The following is a 20,788-nucleotide window of genomic DNA, read 5'->3' on the forward strand; positions in this document are numbered from 1 at the left end:
CATCCTTCAAGACCCAGCTGAGATGTTCTGTCTTCTGTGGTCCCACGGCACTAAGTTACATGCTTATTAACCTAACATTCTAATGCTCTTTCTCCTCTCCCCTCCAGGCTGTGGACTGGGCCAAGTGATCTCTTAAACAGCTCTGTGTTCCCAAAACCTAGGCCATTGCTGGCTATGGAATGAACATTCCACAGGGTTGAACTAAATTTTCTCATTGTGTTGATTTCTTAGGAGACAGATACTTTATGGGTGGGGTGCAAATATGGGCTAGATGAATTAAGCTGGTACACTTGAGGAGAGCTGGAAATTTTCCTCCATTCCAGACCCTGAGTCAGGGGTGCAAATTCGTATTTATGTGTAGTCAATATTTATTCGATGAATGAATACATGAATGAAAGAAAGGTGTGGTCCTGGACCCTAGGGGAGAAAGCCAATCAGAGATAGCACCTGTTCTTGGTGAGCTCACAGTGGGAATCAAGGAATCCACCTTGGACGGGTTCACCTGCTCTCCATGCAGCCTTCACTGAGACTTGGGTTAGTTCAGGGGTTCCTCGCTACCTCACCAGCGGCATACAGGAGCCCAGTGGCGCCTGGCAGCAATGCCCTGACATTTTGGCCTGTAAAGAGTTTGTCCTGGAGGTGTCAAACCATGACGGGGGAACATCTGCTTTAATTTATTAAAGGTGTATTTATCATCTCTGTGTCTGCAAGATCCAGCACAGGACTTGGCACAAAACAGGTGTTTTTAAAAGTTTAAGTACAAAATATGAATATGAGTAAGGACAAAGATAAAACTGACCAGCGTTGGATTCCACTTGTTATACCATCCCTGGGGTAGGTCTGTGTCATTGTCGCATCCTACAGACGGGGCACTGAGTCGCCCAGCCCCACAATGTGGGGACAAGCCTTTGCTGGGAGTTGAACCAGCTGTGCCTGGCTCCCAAGCCTACGGCGCCCACGAGCCTCCACATCAAACGCCGCCCACCTGGGCCTCCGCAGGTACAGCAGGTAAGACTCGGTGAGTGGGCCCTGCGTAGAAACCGCGTCCTTCTGAGTCCGGTAAGGTTTGGTCTCAAAGAGGCTCCGATCCCGAGGAAGCAGCCAGCAGGTGAGTCGCGCCTGGGCGCGCCCTCCTCTAAGGTGTGTGGACGTGATGTCTGGTAAGGGTCTGGCTCAGAACCTGATGCACAGTATACGTTCGATAACGGCCTTTGGCGTCCCCGGCGGCTCTAAAGGGAGATCTGGGGGCAGATGCCTTCGGGGAGCTGCTACTGCCCGCAGACGACCCCCACCTGGGTGGGGCGTGGCGGGGGCGTGGCGGGAGCGGGCTCCTCCCGCACCTAGCCAATAGGAACCCGAGAGGCACGGCCCGCCCACCTGAGGGGGCGGTGCTTGCGCACTCGGCCTCCGCGGCGCTCCTCCCGTGGGGGCGGGGCCGGTCGGCGGCGCTCGGCGCTGACGCTGCGCCGACGCGCCCGACGTCGGGCACGTTGACGCCGGCGACGCGCAGCCGGGCCCGCTCCTCCTGCGCTCAGCCAGTGTCCGGCCGCGGGCCGGCCTTGGTGACTGGGGGCTGCGGGCCCGGGGCCGGCGGGCGCGGGCGCGGGCTGCCTTCGTCGGGCCCCGAGCTCGCCCGGAGCGAGCAGCCGCCCGCGAGCTGCCGCGGAGCCTCCTCGCCCGCTCCCGCCGGCGAGCAAGGTAAAGGAGCGGGAGACCGAGGCAGGCTCGGGGCGGAGAGGGGCCGAGGTCGCCCCGGGCGGGCTCCGGCCCCCTCCCCGCGGCGGCTGCGCGGCGCTCGCTGTCAGCCCCCCGGGCGCGGGGGCGGGGGCCCGGGACCCCGGTAGGACCCCCGGCGGACGCGCCCCGAGCGACGGGCTCCTGGGGCCGCGCGGCGCCCCGGTCACCCCGGTGGCCGGGTCAGCCCGGTCAGCCGGGCGCGGGGGCCGAGGACCTGTGGCGGAGAAAAGCCGCGACCAGGGCTGCGCTCCAGTTGTCAGCGGTTCTCCCCGCCTCAGGGTCCGGGGACTCTGCGGCGCCCGGCGCGGGTGCGAAGGGGGCGGAGGTCGTTGTGTCGCCGCCCGGCGCGCAGTCCTGGGCATCGCCTTCTCGGGGGGTCCGGCCTCGGGAACCGGCCCTCCTTCGCCTCGTGCCGGCGTTATGTTGGAGACACTTAATAGCGTCTAGGTTCTCCCCTTTCACTTTTCCTTCCTTCCTTCCTTCCTAGCCGTCCGCGGCTGTAGCGACCAGCTTTATGTTCGTTGTGAAAGTTTTCTTTCTTTCCTTTTCTTTTCTTCGGCTGTAAACTTACATAAGTTCGGTCGCCTGACCGTCGCACCTTGCAGCTATTGAAAAGCGCCTTTCCCGGCCCTTAACGAATCCAGTTCCTTTGAGCGCTCACCAAATCCAGCCCGAGAATTCAGGGAGCCGTCAGTCCTCCTCGGGAGCTGACTGCACACATTCCTGTAAGATGCCTGATGGATTTTGTACTTGTCAGTTTTACTGGCTGTATGCTCCTTCTGTGCTTTTCCTGAAAAATGATTGGGTGGCATGTGTTTTGACTTTCTCTCCCCCACCGGGAAATAGGGAAAAAAAAAAAAAAAAGGTTACAGAAGCACGGTTGTTTCCAACAACTAGAAAGTACGGCTTTGCAAACAAAATGCCACAGGGTTTGTTCTTTATGCGAGGGGTAGTCTCTGGGGTCTTTACCCTTCGCCGGTTATTAATGTGTTCATCTTGTGTGTTCCTGCACTCAAGATTCCTGGGTATATGTTTTCCCCGCTTATATTCAGAGTGTAACAGTCAGATCTGAGAATAATGAGGCTGTCTGTCAACCTTCGGTTTATTAGCTACACAGAGCTATAAAGTTGCAGTTTGTGGGAGCCTTTATTTTGCACTTAATGACTGGAGTCTGGGTCTTTTATTTCAAGATGATGTGCGAGGTGATGCCGACCATCAGTGAAGCAGAAGGCCCGCCAGGAGGAAGCGGGAGCCATGGGTCCGGCTCCCCTTCGCAGCCAGATGCAGATTCACATTTTGAACAGTTGATGGTGTCCATGCTGGAAGAGAGGGACCGTCTTCTGGACACGCTGAGAGAGACTCAGGAAACGCTGGCATTGACCCAGGGGAAGTTACACGAGGTTGGTCATGAGAGAGACTCCTTGCAGAGGCAGCTCAATACTGCACTCCCACAGGTATGGATGCTTTTCACCTGGAACTCTACAGATTCTTTTTTTTTCCCCCTCTCTAAATGTTTTTTTATGGTATCATCTTTCACGGTGTTCATGTTTTAGACAAGTTTGTGAAGTGGTTCTGGGTTTCGTAAGTCACATGCAGAGAGCGTTCCCGAGGGTTAAACTTCTGAGGGAGGAGGAACTCTGTGGTGCGCTTTACTTTAAACACCTCATAACTCTTGTTCCCTTCCTCGGGCAGCAGAAGGAACTGTCTAGATTTGGGACAATGCTCCGAAGATTTTGGACAAAGGCCATGAGGCATCCAAGCTGTGTGGTACCTTCCGTTCTATTGTCTCAGGCCTTTCTTGCTGAACGTGTGTTTCTCACGGATTTTACCACATATCTCCCATTTTCTAATGAAATTTAATGGGCAGATAGGATTGCTCTCACAGGAAAGATATTTTTACAGTCCACCTTCAGAAGAACACCTGTGTTTTATAAATGAACTTTGTCATGGGGGACATGAGACGGAGATTAATTCCGTCAGAACTTTCTCTTGGCTGATGAGAATAGTAAGCTTGGAGTGACACCAAAGTCGTTCATCTGAGTATGTGACATTTGGACTGGTGTTTCAGAGCCTCTTCTTGTGGAGCCGAGTGAGAACGTAATGATAGGTGAGGGGAGAATGTCACCCATGAAAGTGTAAGGCGAGTGGCACCGAGTGTGCGGGAGACACCGGGGTTACTTGGATGTTCACGGCCGCCTAGGTGCCACTTGACTTACCCATAATAGGCACCTTTGTGGTCCTTTCAGGTAGGCCTGCATAAGTACACACTTCTGCTCCTGCCATCCGTCTGCAGTGCTAAATTAGTAAATGAGTAATTGCTAGCCCCAATGCGTTTCTTGGCTGTAGTCAGTTCTCCTGAAAGATTGATAAGCCAAGCGTTTGCATTTCCTTTTTAGCAATAATAATCTGGCGTTCCTGCTGTAGTGCTCCTTTTCCATGGGCTCAGAGAACCATCACGGTCTTTCTCGTGCAAGCCTCACAAATTATGTAGTTCGTGTAGGTCAGGTTTTATTACCACAAGCTCAAAAGCATGGGCCAAATGGTGCTCCATCAGGATTTTAGTGTACTTGTAAATTTTTCAGTAGTTTTTGTTTGTTTTTTGCTTTGTGATTGTTACTTGTTTTAGTGTAATTTGAGGCCGTGCACTGAAGTGCGTATCAAATACTTAAGTATTTGATCATGTAGATTTTTGAAAGAATGAGTACACACGACCTAACAGAAGGGACAGGAGTTTTGTGCAGTGGAGGGTGTGACCCCACACCATTGCTCAGTGATTGTTTTATTTTGTTTTGTTTTTAGAGATTTTATTTATTTATTCATGAGAGAGAGGCAGAGGGAGAAGCAGGCTCCCAAGGAGCAGGGAGCCTGATGCGGGACTCGATCCCAGGACGCTGGGATCATGACCTGAGCCGAAGGCAGACGCTTAACTATCTGAGCCACCCAGGCGCCCTCAGTGATTTGTTTTTAGCTACTGCTCAGTGTCTTGTAGCCTGGAAGCTCTTCATTGAGTGGAGAGTGCAACACTGGCCACACCCACCTCCCTGGTCTCCCTGCCTCCCCACCTGAGCACCTCTCCACCTCCCTGGTCTCCTGGCCTCCCTGCCTCTCCACCTCTCCACCTCCCCACCTCCCTACCTCCCTGGCTCCCCTCCTCCCTGCCTCCCCTCCAGGCCTGAGCACCTGAGACCAGCATTTCAGAAACACAGGAACCATTAAGTAAACCGTTTTGGGCCTTTCCTTTCTCTGGTGTTTGACTCATGTTTGGTGGCTGATAGTGTGGCCAGATAGGTATATGAGTGAGTGCATTTGTACTGCTATCACGTTATATGAGCAAGTAATAATATACATTAACAAATCTTAACTACAACATCAGAAAAATTCACAATGCTGAGTATACATTTCAGAGACTCTTTTTACTTAGTGAGCACATGCTTGTAGCCACCACCTAGATGAAGAAATAGAACATTACCAAGTTTCCCAGAAGCCCCCTCCTACCCACTCCCGGTAACTCTGCCCCAAAGCTACCCATGGTCTTGACTTTTCGCCATTGATTGCTTTGGTATGCTCTTGACCTCATATAAATGAAATAGTCATTCAGCATTATGTTTATGAGATGCGTCTGTTTGGCCTCGTGTAGCTTTGTTCTTTCTCATTGCTGTCTAGTCCCTGGTGTGTGAAAATACCACAGTTACTCTTTCTGCTGGGCATGGGTATTCACAAATGCTGCCCCTGACTATTCTTGCTTGTTTGTTGGTACAGATATGTATACGTTTCTGTTGAGTGTGCTCAAAGCAGCAGCATCGCTGAGTGATGGCGTGTGTGTTTGTTCACCCCCCACGCACGATATGTGAGCACCCAGTGGCTGGCTGACCCTCGGTTTTGTCGCTTCTTGCATTTTAGCTGTCTGGTGGTTGTCAAGTGGTAGGGAGTGGAGTATGGTGTGAGCTTGCAGCTCCCCGACGACCAGTAAATGTGCAGGGGCAGGACTTCTCTGTGTGTGTTCATTGGCCACTTGGATATCTTCTTTTGTGAAATAATTGTCTCTTGCCTATTTTTCGATTGGGTTGTCTGTTTTGTTTTTATTGATTTGAAGGAGTTCTTTTTATATTTTTTGAATACATATATGGATAGCAGATTGTTTTTCATTCCCTCGGTGTATTTTGATAAGTTTGGTTTTTTTGCTTTCCAATGCAATAACCATTTTTATTTTTCTTGCCTTCTTGTACTGGGTAGGATCTTCAGTACAGTGTTGAGTAGAAGTGGTGAGAATAGGTGTCCTTGTCTCACTGCCAATACCAGAGAGAGCTTTCAGGATTTGACCATCACATATGATACCAGCTGTGGCTTTATTGGTAGATATTTTTTATCAAAATATGAAAATTCTCCATAAGTGATTCTTTTTAATGTGGTGATTTAACTTTAAAAAAATTTTTTTGCCACACTACAGTAATCCCAACTTGGTCTCTGTGTATTCTCTTTTTGCTGGATTCTATTGGTTAATATTTTGCTTAGGATTCTTTCATGTGTATTCATGAGAGAGGTTGGTCTGTAATTGTACTTTCTTGTATTGTCCTTGTTGGGTTTCGGTTAAGGCTGTGCTGGTCTCATAAAACAAGGTAGGAAGTGTTCCTTGTATATTCCCAGAAGAGTTTGTGTGAGCCTGATGTTTTCTTCCTTCAATTTTTGGAAGAATTGATTAGCAAAACCAGCTGATGTAGGGTTTTCCTTGTGAGAAGGTCTTTAATTGCAGATTCATTTTTTTATGTGGAAATAGGATTTTTCTGATTTTATATTTCTTCTTGTATCTATTCAGATAGGGCATTTTTTTTCCTAGGAATTTGCTTAGGCCACCCGAACTTTCCAAGTAATAAGTGTAAAGTGGTTCATAATATCCTTATCATCTGCAGAATCTGTTGTGATATTTCCTTTTAAAAATTCTTGATATTGGTAATTTGTGCTTTGTGTCTTTCTTAATCGGTCTTGGCTAGGGGATTATTAATTTTGTTAGTCCTTTCAAAGAACCAACTTTAGGCTTTATTGATTTTTTTTCTATTTGTTTTTCTATTTGTTTTCTATTTCATTAATTTGTTCTTTTTTTCCCCCATCTACTTTGTGTTTTGTTTGCTGTTCTTTTTTCTAGTTCTTCAGCTAAATACTTAGCTTGATTTTTAGCCTTTCTTCTTTTCCAGTATATGTATTTTAAAGCTATAAGTTTCTCTTTAAGCACATGTTTGATTAGCCCACAAGTTTTGATAAGCCAAATTTTCATTATCTTTTATGTAAAAATCTTTTCTAGTTTTCATTGTGGTTATTTTTTTATTCATAAAGTTTTTTAGAAGTATATCACTTCTCAAGGTTTAGGGGGATTTTCTAGTTATCTTTTTGCTGATTTCTGTCTTAATTCTATGAAGGTATCTGTCTTAGTCTTTTGGGGTTGCTATCACAAAATACCATAGACTGGCTGACTAATAGGCAACAGAAGTTTATTTCTCATAGTTCTGGAGACTGGGACGTCCTCAAGATCAAGGCATGGGCGGATTCAGTGTCCAGTAAGACCCGGTTTCCTGGTTCATAGACAGTCGGCTTCTCACTGTCCTCACGCTGCAGCAGGGGTGAGGGAGCTCACTCCACCCATGACCTGGTCACCTCCCGAAGTCTCCATGTCCTAATACCATCACCTTGGAGATGATGAACGGGGGGGAATGTAAACTGTTAATCTGTTGCAGTCCCTAAATATGACCTGCATAGTTTCAATCCTTTGAAATGAGTTGAGCTTTTCTAGTGGCTCGGTGTACATTAATTTTCATTAAGTGTTCCTTGGGCACTTGAAAAGAATGTGTATTGGTGGGAATGCAGTGTTCTGTGTTTATTAGTGAGGTGAAGTTTGTTAGTCATGTAATTCAGATTCTAGTAGACACATTAAATAAAGTAAGAAAGAGGTGAAAATAATTTTAAGAATATATTTTATCGGGGTGCCTGGGTGGCTAAGTCATTTAGTGTCTGCCTTCAGCTCAGGTCATGATACCAGAGTCCTGGGATCGAGCCCCACGTCGGGCTCCCTGCTCCTCGGGAAGCCTCCTTCTCCCTCTCCCACTCCCCCTGCGTGTGTTCCCTCTCTCGCTGTCTCTCTCTCTGTCAAATAAATAAAATCTTAAATATATATATATATTTTATCTAACACAAATATCCAAAATATCATTTCAGTGTATAATCAACATTAAACAATCTAATGAAATAGTTTACGTTCTTTTTATTATATTAAGTCTTTAAAATCTGGTTTGCATTTTATATTCGAGCACATCTCAATTTGGAGTAGCCACATTTCAGGTATTTACTGGCCACATGTGACTACAGATTGGACAGCCCAGCCCTACACCCTGTTGTTAGTTGTGTCAATTACTGAGATCTGTATCTGAGGTCTCCCTCTATGATTGTGGATTTGGCTCTTTCTCCTTTTCTATTTTCATCAATTTTTATGTAATTTGAGATTGTGTTATTAGGTCTGTTCAAATTTAGAACTCTTGTTTTCTTAGTAGATGGAACTTTTATCATGGAACGTTCCTCTTTGTCTCTAGTAATGGTTTTGGCTCTAGAGGTTACTTTATTTGATAGTTGTATTTGCCATGTCAGTTTTGGTTAGTTAGGGTTTACCTGGGGATCTTTTACTTTCACCTCTCTGTGAGCTTACATTTTAAGGTATACCTTTGTGAATAGTATATGCTTAGTTTTATTTTAATGAATTTGACTATCTTTATCTTTTGGCTGGAGTATTTGCTCTGTTTAAATATACTGACTGAGGGGCACCTGGGTGGCTCAGTGGTTAAGCATCTGCCTTCGGCTCAGGCCATGATCCCAGGGTCCTGGGCTCGAGCCCCGCATCGGGCTCCCTGCTCGGTGGAAGCCTGCTTCTCCCTCTCCCACTCCCCCTGCTTGTGTTCCCTCTCTTGCTGTGTCTCTCTCTGTCAAATAAATAAATAAAATCTTAAAAAATAAAAATAAATAAATAAATAAACTTAGGCCTCATTTAGTACTTTTACTATTTTCCTGATACTACTGTTTCCTTTGACACTTGAATGGCATTAAACTCCCCTCCTCCGTTTTTGTCAACGGTAATATTTTAAAATTTTAGATCGTTTTTGGCCCTGTCATCATTGCTTTGTGCTGTTAATACTGAGATTTGGGATGCCTGGTGGCTCAGTCAGTTAATCGTCTGCCTTCGGCTCAGGTCATGGTCCCAGGGTCCTGGGATCGAGCCCCGCATTGGGCTCCCTGCTCCGCGGGAAGCCTGCTTCTCCCTCTCCCACTCCCCCTGCTTGTGTTGCCTCTCTCTCTCTTTCTCTGTCAAATAAATAAGTAAATAAAATCTTTAAAAAAAAAACTTAAGATTTATTTTCCTAGTTACCCTTTTTGTCATAAAGTTGCTCTTTACTCCTTCTTTTTTTCATATTTCTGTCAAAGACTACTTTTCTTTTCCCCAAAGAACTGCTTTAATATTTCTTTTAGTTCATTCATGTCTGTAGTTGGTGAGTTGTCTCTCTCTTTTTTTTGTTTTTTGCCTGAAACATCTTTACTTTGCCTTTACTTTTGAAGAACGTTTCTGTCGGGCATAGACTTCCAGGTGGTGGTTATTTTTGTTCAGCATTTTACAGTGATCTTCTGGCTTCCTCTCTTTTTCTTGAAGAGTCAGCTGGCAGTTTTACCGTTATCCCATTGAAGGCAGTATCTTTTTTCCTCTTGTTACTTTTAACATTTTCTTTTTGCCTCAGACATTCTTTGAGTCAATGGCTTGGTTCTTTAATCAGTTTTGGAGAAGTTTTGACTGTATCTCTGTAGATATTCATTATTCCCCATTCTGTCTTTCTTCTACTTTGAGGGTTCCCATTGGACCTTTTTACCATGTCCCATGTGTCTTTTGGGCTCTTCTGTTTTCTAGACTTTTTCCTGCGACTTCTGTCTAGGTATTTTTTTTTTATATTACTGACCTGTCTTCCAGTTCACTGATTCTCTCTTCACCTGTGTCTATTCTGGTGACAAGCCCACAGATTGAGTTCTTAATTTTAACTGCTATATTTTTCAGTCTAGAATTTGTTTTGATGCTCTGACAATTTCCCATCTGTCAAGTATGTGTTTGAAAAGTTGATGTGTGTGTCTGATAACTCCAGTATGTGTCATCTCTCGGTCTGCCTCTGTTCTTTCTTCTTTTGGCCTATATGCTGTTATATTTGTCCATCCCTCCCTCCCTCCCTCCCTCCCTTCCTTCCTTCCTTCCTTCCTTCCTTCCTTCCTTGCTTCCTTCCTTCCTTCCTTCGTGTTGGATATTGTGTATGAAAAGCTATAGAGGCTCTGGGTGAGGCTGTCTTCCTTGAGCATCTCCTCTGACACACCCCAAGTGGGGCAGGTGTGAGTTACTTGACACTGGGGTTCAAGCTCTGTAAGCTGCCCCCCCCCCCCACCATGTAGCCCTCCAGGGTCTCCATCTGGAGGCCTGGAACATTTCCCAGCGCCCCTCCTTCTTGGCAGGTCCCGAAGGCCAGTTCTTGTCTCCTGAGCACAGGAGATGGTTGAAGGCTCAGCTCTCAGGGAGTGCTTGCAGAGTGCTGGGCTCACTTTCTGTGCCTCCCAGCTCTCGGGGATCTTCACCTTTAAGACCTAACTTGTTAGGCCTGCACTCGAATTTTGTCTTCCCGTACACTGGGAGCTGTCCAGAGCTCTGTTAGCCAAGACTTTCTTCTTGGCTTTCTGCTATGTTTTCTTTCTGGCTTATTGGTGTATTACCCCCCATCCCTGAGGAAAATCAGAATCGTCAAACACCTTAAGGGAGAGTGGCACTCTAAATATTAGGGTCGCCTCAGTGGGATCCCTTTTGTTTGGAATCTCCCTCCAGTTGTGGTTTCCTCAATATCTCTTTGATGCCTTCAAACAAACTTAAAATTGTGTTCGGATTTTCTAGTTCTTGGTGGGTTGATTAGAGACTATTTGTGTATATAACTGGAAGCGGGGGGAGACTGGCGTGCTCTCCATATCTGAAGCACATGTAGACGTCATGGTAAAAATGTCAATCATCATTATTTGGTACAGGGGAAAGCAAATCCACTAGTCCTTATGTAGTACCCATTGTTCTTTTCCTAATCTAAGTCTCCGGTTTGCCCATGCTCAGCCCACCGTGCATGGAAAGATGATGGGGTCAGCGGCCCAGCCCACCAGGTGCCCTCCTCCTCCCTTGCCCAATGCTGACCCAGGGTGGGCTTTGTGCTGACAGGCTGGCTGTGGCAGAGAAGGCTAAGGAGGATGAGATGGCTTAAGTGACACTTATTCTGTGACTTGATCACAGTGTTTGATCAGTGCTTTTAAAAATTACTGCTCATTTAGTCTTCCCTCCAATTTCATTTAAAGTTGAAAATGCAGATTTTATTCTTCCAAGTTGAGTGCAGTGATTTCACACTCTTTTTGTAAGCAACAAATGAGTTTCTTAAAAGACATCTCACCCAGAGAATTCCAAGAAAAGAGAATCTGTTCAGCTTGAATTGTGGGCAAAACCCCAGGTTTTGCCCATGTCTCACCCAGAGTCCGAATCCCTGGGAGAGTGTTCATGTAGGACTCAGAGCATCTTGAAGAGTGAGGTCTTATGAGCACAACTTAGTGGCAGGTAAGGCCACCTATGCAGGTGCGTTGATTGTCACCACAGAGATGTCTGCTAGCTGGCACCCGGACGGATTGGCAAGGGAGGAAGGTGGAAACAGAGCCTGGTCAGGAGGATGAGTCAGGGCCAGGCTCTGTGGCCCGGCAGGCCCCGGAAGATGCTAACACCGGCCACCACACTGGGAGAGGGACGCCTCTGCGCTCTGCCGTGCAGCCTCCTCTCGGGCAGAGAACAGCAGGCTTTTCTCAAGCACTGCTGTAATGCATAGTGGGGTGCAACGCTCCACCGTAATTTCATTGTTACTGCTCTTCACAGGGTTTGACCCTTTGCCAGGCTTAAGTTAGTACATTAGGGAGACTTTACCTCGTAATCCAAATGAGGTGAAATGAGCTAAAAGACTCCTCTGCAAGGGTAGGTTCTAGTAATACCCTTGAGTTTTGGTAGTCCCCCCTGACGGACTGATCTTCAGTAGGAGTAGTTGGCAGAACCCCTCTTGGAAGACTGCTTACTTCCATTGTTTGGTTTATGAAACAGTTCAGCAGATCCTTCAAAGTATTTGACCACTTGCGTCTTGTCAGCGGCACACTCAGTTTGCCTCTTTTTGCAAGCAGCCCTGTCTTCTCATCTTTCTGTGTTGCTGCACCTGTAATCATCTGTGCAAGACAGGGCCATCCACTCCTGTTGGGCGCCTCCATGGCTCGACCCCGTTCCAGGCTCTGGGTTGTGTGCTCTGGGTGCCTGTCCTCAGCAAGCCAGCATACCTGCCCCTTCTCAGGACAAGTTCTCGCTGTGAGATGCACCCGAAAGCATGAAGATGTCGAAAGGAAGGGCTGTCTGCTGGCACACTGTGGTCTGGGAGGGGCCTCTCGGAGGGGTCACGCTTGAGCCAAGGCTGAGAGAGTACTCTCCCAGCACTGCTACTGCAGGGACAAAGGTGAGGGGCAGGGACGAACTTGGCCTTGATTTAAGCCATGGAAACAGCAAGGTGAGGAGCCAGGTGTTAGTTGGTGGTTGGACAGAGCCTAGCCACATCAAGAGTTGGGTTTTCTGTTTTATTTTTTAAGTACTGCTGAGGGCCCAGGGGCATTGTGGCCTCAGGGGGAGGGATTGGCATGATTTCATTGAATTTTTTAAGTAGGCTCTACACCCAGCATAGAGCCCAACTCAAGACCCTGAGATCAAGACCTGTGCTGAAATTAAGGGTTGGACGTTTAACCCACTGAGCCACCCAGGTGCCCCCTGGTTGAATTTTTTAAAATCTTGAACTGATGCTGCATGGATAATGGGTTGGTAGTGGAGACAAGAGGGGACTCAGGGTAGACACCACTGGTTAGAGTAGTCCTTGCTAATGCATGGGTTGAGCTGTAAAGTTAGTGTGTTAGGCAAAAATTAAAACAGCTTAACATCACCCATCTCATAAAGTACAGAACAACGTATATTTTTATGTAATATACATAAATAGGTAATGTTAAAAGCAGTGTGCATAATATTTACATTTATGTGTCTAATGTATACGTTAAAGTATTTGGGTATGTATTGCGTGTGTGCCAGGCACTGTTCTAGGTGCTGAATATTCAGTACATAGTAACAGTTACCCAGCCCAGATATTGTTGTGGTTGCACAAAGAAAACTAGAAGAGTAGAGAACGTAGAGCTCAGTTTGAGCAAATGAAACGTGTGGACGGCGCGGCTGCAGGGTGTAGGCCAGACTCGGGGAGGCAGTTTTCCTTGGGAGGTTCCTCTGCCCTCTGTTCTCCTTCATGCTCTCCACTCCGGGTCACAAATGCCTTGCTTGAGCGCTTTGTGATGTACCTCCATTTGGACGGACTTCAGGCTCCTTAAATTCAGCATTGACCAAAACCATCTCTTCCCACATGTGTGCCTCTTCCTGTGAATTAAACTGTTTTCTACCTGGTTGGGTGGTCTGAAACCAGGGGGATGGCTTTGCTTCTTTCCTGCACCGTGCTCCCCTTCCGGTCCCTGTACCTTTCCTGTCTCAGAGGCCATCTCTGAGGACTCTGGGGATTTGGACCCTGTCTTCCATCAGGTGGAGTCGAGGAGGGGCCGACTCTGGTGGCTTCCCCGGCCCCCTGGCCCCGTGGCCCCGTGCCAGTCATGCTGTGTTGTGGGTAGCTCATCATGTGCAGATCTGTTGTCCTCCTGCACCTTCTCTGTAAATATGCTGTTCTATCTGAGAGGAAGGCCTTTCTTACTGACCTTGTCTTTTGCTTGCTAGCCCTTAGTGCTGGATACCACTAAGTCATTTGGTAACTGACTCTTTCTGGGGAACCAGTTTTGCCCTGTATATGAAGACCCTCAAAAATACTTGTATTCTGACTGAGCAGTTTTCCTAGTGCTGAGGAAAGTGTTCTTATCTAGAGGAAACCATGCTTACGCTATTTACATTTTTTTTTTAAGATTTTATTTATTTGAGAGCGAGCGAGAGAGAAACAGCATGAGAGGGGAGTGGGTCAGAGGGAGAAGCAGCCTCCCCGCTGAGCCGGGAGCCCGATGTGGGACTCGATCCCAGGACTCTGGGATCATGACCTGAGCCGAAGGCCGTCGCTTAACCAACTGAGCCACCCAGGCGCCCCACTATTTACATTTCTGATTAGTTAGGACATCCTAGGAGTGACACCTGCCAGTTACAGACCATGTGAAAGTGTGAACACTGTGTAATCCCCTTCCACCGGGGGCTTGACGCCTCTTACTTTTGCCCCCCAGCCTTCCCTCATTCCCTCCATGCTTGACACTACTTGGGGAGGCTCATGGTTTCCAGCAGCCCGTTCTTGTGGTCGGAGGTAGGAGTGGGCTACGGGGTGACCGCAGAGCTCTCTAACCTGCGGGGAGCCACAGGAAGTCCCCTGGGGGCTGCATCATCCACCCTGTCCTGTGCAGAGCGGGTCCTGTTTGGAAGCTGCAGAGTGGATTGTGCAGCGCTCGGTCCTTCTTCCCGGACTGGCTGACCCTCTCCGTGAAGAGCCCCCCTTGTCGTCCTTCTCCCCCTCGTAATGGCTGTGCACACTTGGATTTGTGTTTATTCAGTGATCACACTCAATTATCGTCATCATTCCTTAGATGCTCTGTTGTCCCTCTCATATTGGCTCCTGTGTCCTTTTGCCAAGGCCCTATTAGTCTTTGAACATTTCACTGTTTTCTGGCATACTTTGTCCCAGGCTCACTTTGTGTTTTTCCTGCCTCAGATCTGAAATCATTCCTCTGAGGAGCCCTGGTTCCTTTTAGTGGGGAAATGATGTTCAGAAATCTAAATGAGCTAGGTGTGCTCGTTGTCACTGGGGTTAGCATCTTGCTTTTAGGTCCGTTTTGGAGACAGAGCTAGACAAAAATATTCATTGAAAGAGAAACCTGGATTTCATATTGCTCTTCCCTTCACAAATTAAAACTTAATTTCCTCCTGATTTATTTTATATTTATGTTTCTTATCTATAATTTCTAGTGATGTCAGCATTATTTTCTTTATCCTATGATGGATATAAAGCAGTTTCAGCCTTCTAATACCATATTGGTATAATCATCCTACAGAGTGAAGTTTTAGAATGTCTGCAGTTCTTCTGGATCTTAGAATAAATATGTCATAAGACGATACAGTTAGAGTAATGGGTTTTAAAGCAGTGTGATTGGTCACATAACTGTACGAAATTTGATATACCATTAGATTCATTTGTTTCTGTTTATTCCTAATTTTAGGGTTTGGATTTTTCTTTTGGAGTTGTTTTCAAATACCTAAAGCATTTACATGGTTTAACAACTCTAGAAGAAGGCACTCTCAGAAGTCTTGTCCCCCCTGTCACTGAGTCATCCACCTTTAACCAGTGGGGTGGCCATGTGTCCTGGTTTGCATGAGCTAGTCCTGGGTTTGCCTGTTCTTCTGGAGCCATTAGTAACTGTGCCCTGTTTCACTCTCAGAAATGAGGCACAGCTAAAACTTTGTTGGCACTTGCTAATGCTCATTTAGAGATGTGGACAAAATGTTTCCACTTTGTAGGTTTTTTCCCTGTAGCTAGAAGCAAGCTCTTGGCTGAATTCTGCAGACTGGGATTGTGGTTCATTTGGCAGGCAAGGTCCATCCGTGGAGTTTTTGCTCTTGGCTGTCAGGGTCTTATTCTCATTTCGAGTAGGAAATGTCATCTTGCTCTGAAAATAAATTTGGGAAGTTGAAGCATATCTTGCATTTCCAAGTTTTTTTGCTTTGCAAATGGGCTAATTATCCCTCCTGCCTATGTAGTTTGAAACCTTTGCCAATGGTAGTATAAAAATTGATTTTGGGCAGTGGCATGCTGAAGTTGAATCGTGTGTATGAAAGTTAAGGTTCTCCAGGAGGCTCATCCATATTTCTGGGCCATTGATCTCTCTTGATATCTTAACCTGCTGTTAAGAAGCTAGGGCACACTCTTCCCACTCCTGCAAAATAGTTTATGGGGAAACGTGGATGGCAGTTCAGGTCGGGGTGTCCTGTGTGCCCTGAAATAAACAGAGAAGTGGCGGGGAAGATGGTTTTGACGAGTCTGAGTGTTAATTTGAACAGTCTGATATGCTGTGAAGGGCCCCATTGGCGACATCCGTGGATGCTAATGGTTCAGAAACTGTGCTGAACAGTTTACTGTGCTGTCCGTGGCTCCGCCCCCTCACCTCCAGCACCCACACACACTGCAGGGAGGCAGTGGGCAAGCTGGCCCTCCCATCCTCCTGCTGTTTGGGCAGCATTTTCCCAGAGCAGGTGCATCTCCCTCCTCAACCAGATGGATAGCTGAAAGCAGGCAGGCAGGTGCATGTCACCGCATCTCTTCTGTTTCGGCCTAAGTCTGCATGCTGCTCCCACCCACTCCCCCACGCGCCCCAAGCTCAGGGTGGTCTAGCAGTCTGTTCCCTGAGCCCAGGGCTTGCGTGCAGTCTCTCCCTCGTGACCCCATCCCTGAGCCTCCAGTGTCCTCATCAGTACGGGAGGGGCAGCAGCTTCAACTTTATTTAGCAGACATTTATGATTGTCTGCCACGTGCGAGGCACTGTCCGAGGGCCAGGAAGCTGGCTGTCTGGGAGATTCAGTAAGATGATAGCCCGCATTGATGGCCTCGAAGCCTCTGGATAGGGATCGCCTCACTGAAGCCTCTTCGCGATCCTGTAAAGTATACTTCGGAACTGTAAACAATACCGGAAAGCAGGTACCCTGTGTCATAGATGAAGAAACGGGGGCACAGAGAGGTTTGCGCGCCTCATAGGCTTTACCTCCTGCTTTACCCTGGCCTTGAAGTGGTCCTGGGCTAGGATGTCAGCGGGGATCCTCCCTTCTGGCGCCGCCTGCACACAGGGCCTAGGCATTACTGATGCACGCAGAACAGCTTTCTCATGTGGTGTGACCCGTGGGTCGTGCTCAGAGCCTGGGCTCTGGCCAGGCTCTTACTCTGCCAGTCGCCATCAGAGCAGCGTCCCGGGCTGTGGGGACAGTGATGTGAGTGTACCCGTGACGGCATCACAGCAGTGACTGCGAGCCACTCTTCTGCTAGTCCCCACTGAGCCGCATAAGGAAGTTTGGTTATGGTGAAGAGTGCTTCTCTTTCTGATTCCTGGAGGGAGCTGTGGCCAGTAGGGGAGAGTGCAAACAATACGGACACGTACAATGTACGCAGTCCTCCGCGTTCCCCGGGGCCTGCAGTGTGGGGTACCGCCGGAGAGGCAGCATGCTGAGGCTGAGCCACATGGGTGGCATTCCACGCCGTGGAGATAGAAGGTCTAGCTGCACGCTGCCCGGGTGATGGGTGCAGCAGGGTAGGGTACTGTGAGGACTGAGTAGCTGGCAGTGTTTCTGGGAAGGTGGCAGAGCCCAGTCCTGCTGTGGGAGGCTCTGGTGAAGCCGCTTGTCCACACGGCGCGTGTTCCCTCCCATTCACAGTCGGGCTCCGAGCGTGACTGGGGCCTGGGGCTGCCCAGCGCCGTCCCCACCTCCAGGAAGGCTGGGAGAGCCGGCGCCGGCTGTCATCAGCCTCCTCGGGCCACGTGCTGCTCCTGAAGGGTGGGAAGGGGGCACAGAGGCTGGGTGGCCAAAGTTGGTGACAAATGGCAACAGCAGGACTAACGGGATTGACAGTGGTGCCTGTAAAACTGAAGGATGTAGTGTAGCATTTACCCCTGTGGCTGGTGTTCGTGCGCACCCTGGCAGGGATGATCAGGGAGAATCGTTACGGCCATCTACCCTCCGCCCCAACTTCCCTGGGAAGGAAAATGGACACTTAGCAAATAAGGATTGAACGGGGTGGATTGGGAGTTTCTGCCTTCCATCGTGTCTTCTATTATATCACTGCCCTTTCTTACTCCCTTTCCTGATGCCTTTCGCTGCATTTTGAGCAGAAAGTACAAGAAGGGTCCACAGACAGGAGTGCTGCCTCTGCTGTGTGTAGTCACCTGAAGTAGTGAGGCCCGGGGAGGACAGAGTAGGCGGTGCTAGCGATGACACGTCCTAGTCGGAGGGAATGTACATTCCGAGGTGGTTTTCTTTTGCCAACTACTGAAATGCTTGCTCCCAACAAGGTTCAGTGGTGAATTGAGAGATTGCTCAAAGCGCATTCCCTGAGTGGCCAGTGCTGTCCTGTGTGTCACTGCACAGGACTGCTCCTGAAGGGGCACGGTGCTCTGATGAAGTGAGGTTTTTTTCCCAGAGAACCTGCAGTTGTTAGTAAGACAGCCTGTTTATGAGGCAGCCCCCAGGCTGCTCCAGCCCGTGGGCTGGCCTAGAAGCCTCCATGTGCTGCCCACAGGCTGCGTGGCGCTCAGTGAGCACATTGCTCCGAGTCCTCACTTGGAACGCGTGTCTCCTCTGCGCTGAAACACTCCGCGTGTTGCCTCCCTTGTCAGTTCACCTTGAGGTTCTCTCCTTGCCAGGCTTACAGGAATACCACAGCAAGCGGCCTGACACACAATGCTATCTTGAAGTAACTTTAACCAACTGTCAGTCATTGGGGCGCCTGGGTGGCTCAGTCGGTTAAGCGGCCGACTCTTGGTTTCAGTTCAGGTCATGATCTCAGGGTCGTGGAATCGAGCCCCACGTCGGGCTCTGTGCTCAGTGCAGAGTCTGCTTGAGATTCCCTCTCCCTCTTCCTCTCCCCCCACTCGTGTGCACTCTCTTTCTCTCTCTCAAATAAATAAAATCTTAAAAAAAAAAACAATAAAAACCTGTCTGTCATTTAGAGGGAGCTCAGATTGCCTGGTGCTTATGTCTACTCTTTGTGGGTTCCCTGCGCCCACACGGTTTTCCTGTTACGGAACTTTTGTGGAAAGAATTGAGGGAAAGGAAGCACTTGCTGCACAGAGACATGTGGAGAGTTGTTTTCATTTGAAAACACGCCCAGGACTAGGAGATATATTACCCCTCTGCTCTTTTCTGTAGGCCTTACCTTGGAGATGCGTCCACTTTGTGGGGTTAGCCTCCCCTTTGGAAGAGGAAACTACATTTGTGTCCTCAGCCCCATGTTTGTGATGTTCCTTCCCCACCCAGCCCTGCCTTTTGTCACGGCCTTTACACACAGTCCAGAGATGCCCCACTGCATGTTGAGTTCAGGGCTGTGATCTTCCTTCCTCTCTCAGCTCCCTGTCCCCCCGGCTTCAGTCCCCCTCCTCCTCTCTCAGCCCCCTGTCCCACAGCACAGTTTCCGTCCCTGTTTTCTTTTCCAGTGCCATTTTTACTTCCTTTTGTATTCCGGTATCCTAGCTTGGGCCCTTTGTGCCTCAGGCCAACACGGTGAGGCTCTGCTAACACCTTCTTCCTTTTCCAGAACATCCAGCACGCTTTCTGCCGCCCTCGGCTGAACCCAGACTTGCGTGGCCAGGTTTCCTGCAGTGTCCGTTCTTGGTGGCCACAGGGGCAAGATCTCTTTCATTTTGGCACTCACAGCTCCATGTTCTGGTGCAACTCCACTTTCCCACCCCCTTTCTTCTCCAGACCCCCTCATTCTGGCCAAACCAGTCTGTTCGCTGTGCTCCCCTCCCCTGGGCCTACACAGCTCCCTTGTCGGGAAGTGCCTCCCCACCTTCCCTGTGGCACACCCCACCTGTCTCTCCAGGCTTGCTGTGGGTACCGCTGAGGTTGCCCACTGAGGTTCAGGGGCTGTCCCTCCTCTCAAAGAGGATGGGGCCTGATGCCCGGGACTGCCTTTACTTTCTATTCTTTTATCTTTTCTCCACTGTTTAAAAATGCCATCAGTTTTAAGAAAAACACAGATGAAATAGTATTGAGTGTGGGGTGCCTAGGTGGCTCAGTTGGTTAAGTGGTTAAGCATCTGCCTTTGGCTCAGGTCATGATCCCAGGGCTCCCTGCTCAGCGGGGAGTCTGCTTCTCCCTCTGCCCCCCCCCCCCACTCATGCTCTCTCTCGCTTTCTCTCTCTCTCTTTCTCAAATAAGTAAAATCTTCCAAAAAAAATAGTGTTGAGCGTGTATCACGGTCATCCTTGATTGGCAGAAGGAGTCACAGAGAGAGCTCTCAAGGGTCTATGACCTCCCTCCCCCTCTCCACCCCCCTGTCCCCCACTTCAAGTCTTGGGGCCCTGCATACTGAACTCTTGGCCAGGGTGTTTTACTTCTGAGACTGTCTGGTCACATGTAAACTCAAGAATACTGTTGATTTGTCAGCATATGCAGATTTAGTGAGTGCTGAAATGACCCCGCCCACAACAGCCTGCACCGAGTTGGTGCTCAGTAGGTGTAAGGCGTCTGTGTGCAAACCCCTTATCATCCCACACACAGTCGGAGCTGGGGTGACTCGGCCGGCCTGGGGACTTGGTTTGGGTGCTTACCATCCTCTCGTCCCCTGAAGATAACATCCGTATTGAATTCTGAATCCCAAGCCACTTATTAACCCAGTGACCTTTGCACATCACTGACCTGCCTGGGCCTGTGTTCTGATTTGTAAAATGAGGTAATATGTGTGCCTTACAGGGTGGCTGAGAATAACATGTGGTAAAAGGTAGGAAACAATTTTGAAAACCATAAAACATTAAGCAAATATAATGTTATTGAAATTAATATTGTACCTTATAAGTACTTGGCATAGTATCTCAGACATCTTGTTTTTGCTAAGTTATTTGTCCAAATTAAAAGGGCTGCTCATTCTTAAGTTTGTGTATTTCTATCTACTAAGCTTAACAGAGCCACAGAGAAATTCCCCAATAAGGTTCCTTCAGTTATAGTTTTGTGCCGAGACCTTTTCATTCAGAGATATCTTCTTGATAAATTAGAGAGTAAAACATCTCTTTGGAAATACGGGTTTTACACTATTCCTAATTTTGGCTTTAGACTGTGGAGGTCAGACAGGCCATTTCTGGTCTCATACTTTAAAGACGGTTCCTTTATGTAACTGTAATTTCTTGGCATGTGCATAGATCTATGAACTTAAATATTTGAAAA

The 20,788-nt window shown here is 48.2% G+C and overlaps 1 protein-coding gene across 5 annotated transcripts in view; it reads left to right on the forward strand.

The window, feature by feature from the left end:
* The first annotated feature begins 1,505 nt into the window (after positions 1–1,505).
* The window catches only part of PPFIA1 (PTPRF interacting protein alpha 1), an 85,481-nt gene continuing 66,198 nt past the window's right edge, over positions 1,506–20,788 (forward strand). For 2 of the 5 annotated variants that reach the window (XM_027579924.2, XM_027579923.2), the window contains exons 1-2: positions 1,507–1,698; positions 2,928–3,191. In XM_027579924.2, coding sequence (XP_027435725.1) covers positions 2,928–3,191 — 264 coding nt within the window. In that variant the 5' untranslated portion in view covers positions 1,507–1,698. Of the gene's footprint in view, positions 1,699–2,927; positions 3,192–20,788 lie in introns of all 5 variants that reach the window. The other 3 variants (XM_027579925.2, XM_027579926.2, XM_027579922.2) reach the window with 2 other exon arrangements.

The sequence above is a fragment of the Zalophus californianus genome, chromosome 11 (assembly GCF_009762305.2).
Source record: "Zalophus californianus isolate mZalCal1 chromosome 11, mZalCal1.pri.v2, whole genome shotgun sequence".
Taxonomy (NCBI): Eukaryota; Metazoa; Chordata; class Mammalia; order Carnivora; family Otariidae; genus Zalophus; species Zalophus californianus.